The 12,175-nt window shown below is 29.1% G+C and overlaps 1 protein-coding gene across 1 annotated transcript in view; it reads right to left on the reverse strand.

The window, feature by feature from the left end:
- LOC116426099 (tyrosine-protein kinase Dnt) overlaps positions 1-12,175 on the reverse strand; it is a 208,441-nt gene that overhangs the window by 65,246 nt on the left and 131,020 nt on the right. Inside the window, exon 3 of the mRNA XM_031974585.2 lies at positions 7,370-7,637. Within this exon, the coding sequence (XP_031830445.1) occupies positions 7,370-7,637 (268 nt within the window). The remainder of the gene's footprint in view (positions 1-7,369; positions 7,638-12,175) is intronic.

Here is a 12,175-nt window from a genome sequence, read left to right on the forward strand (position 1 = left end):
ATTATTTTTCATTTTCATCTTTTATCAATATACGCATAAAATATTCACATTGTTTTTAAACAGCGAATGATACAAGAAATATAAATATGCAGAAACTATGAAAAAGAAACATATTAGATATGCTCGATTACATTCTCAATATATTCATTTATCAAAATATATAGCAAAAAATTGATTTTTCTTTATACATTTTCGTGCATGTCATATCTTATTAATTATTAACTCCAAATTTTATATTGAATTAATAAGAATATATTGAGGGATCTCATAAATAATGCGTTTTTAAATATTTCTTTTACATTATTATGTTGTAATAATACGTTATTTATATTTTATACTTCTCTAATGTTACACTTATAATTCTTATAAAATAATCTCCTTCATTGAGTATAGATCACGCAGAAGAATATATGAATCATTTATTTTGAAAGTGTCTTAAATCCATTTTCAAAAAAAGTCAACTTAATGGTTACAATTCCAATTCTATATTATCTTTTTATTTTTAATAGGTTTTTCTTTTCTCTCTAAGGGACTTAAGCCACATTCAAAATAAACTGCTCATATATTTATACACAATTACATATCTTAAATTAATAAAAGTTCTGTTTATCTCAAAAACGCATTATCTATGGGACGACACAATACAAGGTACACGGAATTTTCATTATTTTGACGTGGAAAGTCCACCGTGAAATAACATCGCACGTTTGTATTAACACTCAGTATACTCGGTTTCTTTATTCCTGTGTTGAGCCTTTCTCTATCCCATACTCTGTTTCTTATCCGAGGGTGTAAACACGGATAGTTTCGACCGAGAGGAAAGTCTAACTCCATCCACCTGTCTGGCGAAATGTTGTTCCTACTATTTCCACGATACTCTCGATGTTCTTGTCGATTTCCTGCCGGGAACGGGATGTTTCCTCGCCAGTCGCTACAAGAATCACGTCTGAACGTCATATCGTATCCCTTCGCGCCACGAAACGTTCCTTTCGGAAGATTGAAGAGAGAAGCTACGAGATTTCGGATATCTGCGAGTCTGTGTTTATTCGGAATACGGAAAGATAACTCGTTTTCCTCTCGCCAATATGAGCGTGTTTCTCTTTTTTTTCAAGATGCTTAAACTGAATATTGCATATCGAAGAACGTCAAGCATGTTTACTTTGATGTTGAAAGGTACGAATAAAATTGAAAGGCAGACTCTATGACATGCGAATATCTGATAATCCGGATCTGTCGATATCTCGACCTGAATATTCGATTAATCTGAATGTCATTTAGAGATACCGGGATGTAGTATTTAAATACTTATTTAATGGTAAATAATTATCAGCAGTTTCATCATTTCAGCTTTTAGACGGCTGCTAATTTGGAAGGAATTGATTTTAAATTATACGTCAGTTATATACACATAATTTAATATTTTTTATATTATAACATAGGATAAAATACGTAATACGGTTCGTAATGGAATAAATAGAAATAAACTAAATTATTTCTTTTTTAATAATCAATACGAACTATTACCTTTTCGAGCTGTTATTGATGACCATTGTTAGACTTGTGCTTTGTACAAAATGGATATTCGATAATTGATTCATAATGTGCTTCTATACTTTAGAATTATTATTTAAATTTGATTATTTCGCATTACTATAAAACACAATGCCTAGATCACATGGAATTCAGCATTTTAAACTCTACATAACTTTATTTATTTTAAGAGTATACTTATATTGTTAATTATTTATATTAATCATACAAAGAGATCAACCCATGTTAAAGAACAAAGTTTATACGAAAATAACGATCGAGAAATATAGAAAAAGTGATAACAAAAAGTTCGATTGAATATAAGCGATGTTACCTGTGAAGTGATTAAAAACTGTTTATACTTCAGAAGCTAAGAACTAGAATAATAGATTTCAAGTTTGCTGGAAATTGTTATACAAATTTTTATTCTTGTTGTTTGTACCGTCACAAATCTGGCTCGAAGGATCAACAAATGTTACGTAGTAGATCCGGCTCGAAGTACCGAAAAATGCGACGTCGCCCGTACACGAATACTAACGCGGATTAAATTCCTCGGCTGGGGTTGTAAATCCCAGCTTTAACTTTAGGTCTCGTTAATACTCGCGACGCGTCGATTTACAAATTTCTTCAGAAATCGACTGATTCGACTCTGATCTCCGAATGGTTGAGATCAGATCACTAGTTGTAGTTGTCCCGAACGATGGACTGACTACTGTTTGAATGAATGAATGATATCTCGTTACTCCGAACGATTGAGTATCTGAGAATATCGTCACTCCGAACGATTGAGTGATTTCGTGATTGATTGTGTGTCCCGAACGATGCACTTTTCCGATTAACATTTAAAAATTTACATGATACCATAAAGCTTTCTACTAAAACTAAAAATTATGGATTTCTTTCTCGGCCTCTTAACCCCTTCACCTACAATGTCATATCAGACTCGTGACGAAAATTTCAAACTGAATTTGAGAAATCTAAGTGTCATTTAGATTTTTTAAATATAAATGAAATATTACTTTTCTATTACTAATCATCAACCTTTGAAGCAAATGTCAACATAGAATAAACATAAAAATTGTGTCTTTCCCTAATAAATTACTAACGATAAAGTAGTTGCATCAGTCATAACAAAAAATAAATCATAGGGCAAGGGGTTAATATGTCTTCTGCATCAGATAAACATCATCATTTTATTATTTTATTAAAAATTCAAATAACAGAATGCGAGTAAACGCAAAGTGCACTTCACTTATATTACGTTCAACGTGTAAAAAAAAATTACACTACCGCGAGCTGGAAATCTTACGCTCGAAAAGTCATGAGTTCAAATTGCTGGGAAAATGGTGAAGAAGGAACTTTTCAAGCATTTTTAAAGAAAATAAAAACTTCGTGTAACCATGTTTAAATAATGAAATCATTTAACAATAAAATGGAGCAGTTGATCAAGTAAATAATAGCTTCAAATGTTCGTAAAGTAAGATACAAATCTATACTTTCTGTTTACGTCTTAATTAATTTTGCAGTTTTACGAAGTATTATTTCGTTTCCGTTTTAACGAACGAGGAATGATTCTGCTTCCTGCTTCAACACCTGTCTGCCATGATCGAGTAGCTATTGTTCGTTGGCTGTCCACGAAATATCGCCTTTGTAATTCTTTCTCGTTTCGTCTGCAGCGTACAGCGGCGCGCGGCGGATTCCTAAGAGGAGCGCCGAAGTTTCGCGCGTCAAATGAAGTTGCTACAAGATAGATCCAAGTGCTCTCCTCGCGAGTCTCAATGAACTCTAACGTTTCATGTTCTTTGTCTCTACTCGCCTTGCAGGTGTCTAAAGTTTGTGGAATTCAGGGAACTAGTTGCGAAGGAATCACGAGTGTTCTCCTTTGACACTTTTTAAAATCACTTTCCGAGTAGCATGAAACAGCGATATTAAGAAACTGGGATTTTTTAATGATCATATCTGGATATTTTTATTAACCAGTGCCAGAGATTTTTTCTATACATATGCGAAAAGTTCTAAAATAGTGCGGGAAATACTTTGTATCAAAGTTAATTTTGAAGTATTTCTTTAGAAATTTGTACATGGTATTTATGGCATATTAGGTTACATTTAATTAACATAAAATAGAAAATAGTGTTTCAAACCCTATAGCAATGGATAATCGGTCATTCTGAAAAAACATTTATAAATAAAATTAAAACAGACTTTATGCAATAAAACCAATTATTGTATTTATATTTAATTAATTGTTTTTACAATATATATAACACATAACTTAGATTTAGCAAAATAAAAAAAATTAGAGATCATTTTTAGGAACATTTGTGTTTACTCACACACAATCTGTGTAGTCCTTTCTTGCGGTTTGAGCATATAAGGTTAGATCTTTTTACCGGTTTTGCTAGATTGCACTTCTTCTGCACCATGTAATGCACCGTTGTTTCTAGTAAACTTTGCCTTGGACGATATAACTGTGCTAGTTCATGGAATTATTTAAGTGTCACAAAACAACGTTGTTTTTCTACTTTATTGTAACTGATGGCGTGATGGCGCGATGGCGCTCCTCAGCACTCAAATGGTTATTTTTATTTGAATTTATCACATGTGTAAGGAAAAAAGATCTGTAGTGTAGGAAACAAAAATTTATATTCCACTCTTTTTCCTAATATGTACATGAAAGGATGTATTTAAATGAAAAATCGAATAAAACTGTGGTCGTTTCTAATATAGGTAGCGTTAGAAAATAATGTGAACATATATTCTGTACTATATATAAACATATTTATTTTTATATCTTTATATAATGACGACTGAATAATGAGTGAACAAAACAAACTATTTCTGATGAAGTACATATCATATTGATCGTGTTGCTATGTTTTTTATATAACATTTTGAGTGATTTTTAAACCTAGAAAACACTATTCTTACGTACATTTGAGAAAAATCAACGAAGATAATTTAATATGGGTTTCGATAAACGAATATATTATTAATAACTGTTTTCGTTACATGAAATTTACGAATATATGTGTGAGCTGTTTTATAAATTAGTGGTTTAATCGAAAAGTATATGATTATACAGGGTATCCCATTATCATACATAAATGCAATTATTTCTGCAACTATTTATTTAAAAAAGTACCTCAAATGTACTTAAAGTGTAGTTTATCTATGTAAATAGTTTAACGGTTTTTTGTGAAGAATGAACTGCTGGATCGATTGATGCAAACAACTTACATGATTATATGATAAAACGAAGTGTGTTTTAAATAAACTTAACTTAAATAACTCATTCTTACAACTGAATGAAATATTTTAAACAGATTAAATTTCATTTTTAACCAGTTCAGAAGAAATGAAAAGATTGATACAATTTTTTTGTTTATATCAATCTTTATTACAAACCTTATAATTATCTTATAATTACAAACAAAAACTAAATGCTTTGAACTTTGATGCGCGTTTTGAATATTTCTAATATTATACTTGGAAAAATTGTAGTGATCTTCATACTTCTTACACAAGCCCACTTAGAAACAAACTAACAAGAAAAGTTATCGAACCCAGAAATTCAAAAAATTATGAAACTTTGTTTGTAAGTAGAGTAGGTCAAGGATAATATATTGCAATTTTTATTCGTACCGAATTTCACTTTGAAGGGTTGAAAACACCCTCTGAAAAAATGCAAATTTTTCTCTTCCGTGAATTATCTTGAAAACGATAAAATATAATGAAAAAAGATTTCAACAAAAAATACGTTGTTCTTTCACGTCTATAAAATTGCAAAATAAAATTTTTCAAAATTTTGAACTTGAACTTTGAATATTAATATTAATTTATTTATTTTATATAATATTTTCAAAATTTTAAACCTGAGTTTTGAATATTTTATTTTGTAATTTTGTAGGCGCGAAAGAACAACGTTTTTTTCGTTGAAACCTTTTTTCGCTATCTTTTAACGTTTTCAAGATAATTCATGGGAAAGAGAAATTTGCATTTTTACAACGGTGGTTTCTCCCTTTTCATGTAAAATTCAGTACGAACAACAATTGCAATGTATTCAGCTTGAGTTACTCTATTTACACACAAAGTTTCATAATTTTTTTAATTTCCGGGTTCGCGATACTTTTCTTGGTACGTGTGCCAAATTGCTGTCCTTTCAAAACAGAAAAAATTGCATTTAAGACATTTTTTAAATAATGAATAGTTTCGGAAACAATTGATACACTTATAAATTAAAATGGGACACCTTGTATAGGTAGAAATAAATTGAAAATATACAATAAAAATGTTTCAGTTTGAAGCCCTGGTTTAAAAAAGTTCGAGTTTAAATATGTTTCGTCAATAGGTATACAAATACAAGTGTGCTTGACAAATTTTTAAGTTTAAAATTTGAGAACGTGCTGTTACATAAAAAAGATTATTTTACATTTTTGACTGATTTTATCATGCGGAATAGCCTCCTGCCTATTACAACACTTGTATTCACTTTGAAGCATTCAAGTGCATGCGTACTCCACGAATTTTCAATCCAGATTTTATCGAAAACATATAAAATTTTATTTTATTTGTTCAACGTGTCTTTTACATGGAATCACACCTTGTCAGTTGCATCGCCAGTTAAAAGTCACGCTGTAACAACATTTAATTGAACAAATTTTGTTAGGAAAATACGTCTACACAAGTTTACGTAATTTAAGAAATGTTTAAGGGAAGAATCCGCTACGATCAGAACATTCAACTTTTCCATCTTTAACATTCTGCTTCATCTGCATAATTTAATTGACTTTCACAGTGTAATGAAAGAGAGTAATCGTATTTTAATACAGTTAAATGAATTTATTTTACTCATTTGTGCAATCGCATTTTAATCACTAGATTTCCACAGGTACCGAGCAAATATGGCGACGACGATCTGCATACGTGAAATTCTAATATGGGAAATTATGCGCTGTCGTTGTTGACAATGGTTACATAGAGGGCCATAAATCGTGCGTAGAATTCGTGTCTGAAAGAGACCATTTACGAATGTTTTAACCACGCGTGCATCGAAATTATTGTAATGAAGGCATTGGCCGATCCCTGTAGACGAACTAATTAAATTCACGATTATGTAAAACAAATAATTATTGATCCATCGTAATGTTGAAACATCTGTGGACAAATGCACTGGCAGTGTAGAATAAGCATTCTAGAACAGGTTCACAGTCATATTATGTGTTTACGTTGGGTTAAAATTCGAGAGGAAAAATCACCAAAGATCTGGACAGCTTTGCCAAAGCCTAAATCGATATTATTTTAAATTATAGCAGGTCGTTTAAATATTTTCCTACGGGCTCTGTTAATTACACCATTCTTTTGCAAAACAAGGATATATAAACAATTGTTTCAATGTTTTAATATTAAAAGTAGAAAAAGATTCAAAGGTGGGGTTAGTTAATTTGTTTTTTAAACAATCCAACTGTAAATTAAAGGAAAAATGGTAGTAAAATATTTAATAATTCCTATATAATGTAAATGTATCAATAACTGACCAGTCAAGAATGTAAGGACAGCATATTATTATAAATATAAATACAAATATAAATATAAACATAAACATAAACACAAATACAAATACAAATATAAATATAAATATAAATGTAAATGTAAATATAAATATAAATATAAATATAAATATAAATATTAAAATAAATATTTATATTAGATTTTAAATAATAAATATTAGATATTATATATTAAGATGAAATACTTATATTTACATTATCTTAACTGCTTAGTTATTAATTATTATTACATTTACCTTAGTAGGATAAATGAAGGTCTTTGCAATTACCTTTGAAGCAGATTTTATTTCTCTTGAAAACTAGAACGGTATCGTTGTGTTTAGTCCCAGGTGGAGCAGTGACATTCAACCTTAAGGTTAAAGGAATTTCGGCACTCACGCGGCCTGAACAAGCTAATCGGATCCTGAAAACCTGCAATGTGACGGGCACCTCTCCTCTCTCCGACACGTTTACGTTGGGCGGAAGCAGAGCCATCATTCCGGAAATGCCACCCGGGACACCTACTACGTCATAATCCAGCTCCATTGAGTACGCTAGCTGCAAACAAACGACAAAGGTGAAATCAATTTTCACAAGTTTATCAAATTATTTCTAGAGATTCTATCAATTTACATCATTTATAATTTCAACCATTTCATTTACAATTAAACTAAGTTTTATTTGTTCATTTATTTATTTATTTAAAGTCATATACTATATTTAAAGTCATCCATCACTTTTTTATTAGTTATTAATGTTAAATAAATTAAATATGTTAAATAAATAGAATTAACTAATTTATTTATATTAAATACGTTCATTTCATTTATCGGAATATGAGAAAAGATATATATATATATATAATTTAATATATTAATATATATTAAAGTACATATATGAACATATATGAAGTACATTTATTTATTTAACGATTTATTACATTAATTCTAACTATTATTATTTAATGTCATTTCATAATATTTACTTTTATTGAAACAAAAGTTGTATATAGAGAAATGTAATGATTGCAGGATAATAAAGTAATTGTAATTATTGAAATCTTAGCGAATCGCAATTTTTAAACTCATATGAATGAAAAAATATATAGTATAATTTTTAATTTCTTTCACGAAATAATGATAACAAATATTGTAATTCCGAGATGCACAAGAAAATACAAACTGTGGGTCGCATCATTTTTGCATTCAACCATTTCTATCATAGAAAAATTTATACAGCGTTCATAGTTATTAAAAAATAATATTAATGTGTTAAAGAATAATACACTTATAATACAGAAAAATCTTAAGTTTATAATATATTACAATAAAAATATAGTTAAATGTTTTTCTTGAAAAGCTTGTAGTAGTAAGAAACGTAGCAACAGTAATAATAATAATATAATAATAATAATAATAATAATAATAATAATAATAATAAAAAATAATAATGATAATAATGGAATGAAATACGTCACAATGTGAAATCACATGATAATCAGATGCTTTCACGCCCTATTTACACTTTAAAATACTGCATTTTCTTCGAAAAATCTTCGTTCGTAAAAATAGAATAACTTCGATCTTCAATTACTATATAATGTTCCCCTTCTCCGTCCGAATTTCATATATGTAAATTAGAGACGTATGAATTTCGTGTATCCAATTTTCATGTTAATAAAGCCCTGCACACAATTATTGACATTATGTACTATCAGACTATATGCGCATACAAGATCTATGAATGCCCACAAACTGTCTACGTAGTTCTATATTCTATACGAAGATAGTTTGCAGACTAGTACGGCCATCTTTTTGTCTCCCATTGGAATTGAAAACAAGAGACAATGTCTGTGGACGAAGTCTCATTAGTTGAGTCGCTGAGGTGTGCAGTATAGTCTCCCTATCATTTGTCGGATACGAAAGTTTCGTCATATTATATTGTTACATGTTATTGCTTCACAATGGAAAAGAGGACTTACTATAAAACTTTTATTTCTAATTAACTTTACAATCTTGAAATAGTATTTTTAATTGTTCTGTACAGTATAGAGGTCGTAACATATTTTTAATATTCAAATATATTCTGGAAATTAAATATTCTACAATACTTTTTATGTACAATACATATCTAATTTCTAAATAGATACAAATACAAAAGCCTAATATACAATACATCTAAAATTGTGACAAAAAAAGGAATTTCTGCTGAAATTTCTGTTATACAAAGCAGAACAATTTATATTTATAAATATAAATTTATAAATATAAGGGATTCACTACAAGGAGGAAGATTTTAGTATATACTTATATTGTAAAACTAAAATAAACGTTGAACCATAGCCTTTTGAGACTTTTCACTGTCTTAAAATCTTTTTTGATATTTACTAGATATTTCATATAGAATATTCATAGATCAAGTTAATATTGATCATCTGCAGAGAAAATATTCTTTTGAAAATAGTTAAAACAAAAGGAGATAGAGAACAGAAACGAAGATTCTAGGGTTTGCGAAAGTAAGACGTGACATAAGAAGTATCCTAACAATAAGTTTCTCTTGTTCGCATTAAGCACGGCATTTACGGTGAAACGAACGATAACGGACATGCAATAAAAATACTTTGAAAACCATAAGCCTCCAGGCTTAGTGTCACGGAAACTTAAATGTCGTCCCCTTCCAGCAAGATATGATTCTAGATATGCGACATTTTACACTGAATCCTTGAAGACTTTTTTATAGAATCGGTATCTTTAGGTATGCAGTGTTTCATTTCTGTATACTTTTAACATTTTCTGATGTTATCTGAACGATTTGAAAAGTAAAGATTCGTTAAAAATATAGAAAATACGAATTTTATGTATTACATAGAATTTTCAAACGTGAAAAACACAATGAAATACATAATTTTACTAAAATATTAAGTAACCTCTGTATTATTAAGAAGCTAAATTTTGTTTAAATCCATTTTCCCTAATTATTGGGTCATCCCATAAGTAATGCGGTTTTTATATTTCTTTTATTTTTTAAAATAAAGATAAACAGCTGTTTTTAATCGAAAACATATTCCCCTTCATTATCTATGAATTGTCTACCTATACATCAGAATTAATTTAAAAAAGGTTTTGAATATCTTTATTTTTAACAATAAAAGGAATATAAAAAACCGCAGTATTTATGGAATGACTCAATGCTACGTTTCTAGAGAAACTATTTTTCTGTTACAGTATTTTTATAAAGCACGTTTTATGCAAATTAAATTTTTGCATAATATGAAATTTGGAATACTATAGCAGCAGTGTTACACTTACGTTTCTGAAGTATGAACAATTTGTTATATTATACGATGTGTATATCAAGAAGAATGTTAAAAATGATTCAAGATGAATTTAAGTATAATGTTTATAGCTTTCATAATTTATAAATGATATGGTCACATAATTTTCATATGATATTTGAATAATGGAAATTACTTTTAAGATAATGTAACACTGTCTACTTAGAATAGAAGTTGTGCTGAAATTAATATTCTTGCAATTTCTCTTTTTACACAATTGTTAATCAATTATAAATTACTGTTTTAAATTTCTAGTAACTTACTGTTTTAATTTAATTTTAATTATTGTTTAATAAGTTAATTTAGTAACTATAGAACAGAAAAATTTCATATTCATATAGTTGCCATAAATAATATTTTATCAGCTTTCACTTAACAATAGCTATCTCCGTAGTACACTGGCATTAGTCAAACCGACGTTCACGTGCGTAACAAAAATATCTTGGAAAGAACTGGTACATTAAAGCGACAAGAAACCCCTCTTAGGATGCATATGATTACACACATGCAATCTTTCACACTATGTAGATTCATCCGTAAGTTATTTCATATTTGCTGCGGGTTTATAATCTAAATAACTTCATTACATTTGAATTATAAATCTTAATATCTACTGTTTAAATATGAACAAATTTACAAGCTTCGTTCTTTTTCGCACAGAATTTTGAATTATACAAAAATAAAATCAGTAACTTTTATGTAAAATTTTAAGTTGTATCATAACATTTGGTTTGCACGATAACTACATGAATACGTAACTTATATAAAAAGAGATAAATTCATTAATAGCTTAATGCAATATAAATCCTGCGACTATTTCGTACTGTAATTTCCACATGTTCTTACAAGAGTAATTATTGAATCACTAGATTGTTTAGTTTTCATTAGTTATATATTACTAGGATATAATCTGACAAAATATTTACACTTTTCGCACATATGTTAAATTTTAATGAGAAAGCTCTTAAAGGATAAAATCATATATTTTAATTGAATTTCGGATAAGTGCTGTTTTTACTGAAAATTTCCCTTTCATATTTTAAGGACAGTATTTATTCTATGAAAACATCAATAATTTGACCGATTTCTAAACAGTTCGACTCTTACTACACAACAGCTCTTATGGAGTCATAGTAAATCCATGTAAACAGAATATATAAAAATAGAAAAATCTAAACACAAAAAGTTCTACATCATTTATATGTTAACAAACACAAAAATTTCACTGATTTCTAGTACCTATCTTCAACACAGTTGTTAAAACAACACACCAATTCACACCAACATCTACATTTCTCGATTACACCAACCCAAGACATTTAACACTAGAACTACCAAGCATTTTACATGATTAATATATAATCCTTATGACAGCAGTAACCAAAAATTTTCTTTGGTTTCTTCATATCATATCATATTTTTCAAATCATTTCAGGTATTTAATACTTTCAAAACATCAATAATTGCGAAATAAGAAAACTGAAACCCATCATATCTGACAGATGCAATAGTTCCAGTATTAACGTTCAAAGTCCAATTATGTTTTTCACACAATCAATCCTTTTTCCACCATAACATATTTCAATAAATATTTTAATAAAAATTTTAATAAGTATTTCAATAAATGCGTACGTATGCTGTGCGTTATCCAAAGATCCCTCTCCCGCGATTCAAACACGAACTCCAACCACATGCTAGGACCGCGTAACGTTTAGTCTCCTTCAAGCATCGCTGATACAAGCAATCCCACTATCTGGAGGTG

This window comes from Nomia melanderi, chromosome 12 (assembly GCF_051020985.1).
Source record: "Nomia melanderi isolate GNS246 chromosome 12, iyNomMela1, whole genome shotgun sequence".
Classification (NCBI taxonomy): domain Eukaryota; kingdom Metazoa; phylum Arthropoda; class Insecta; order Hymenoptera; family Halictidae; genus Nomia; species Nomia melanderi.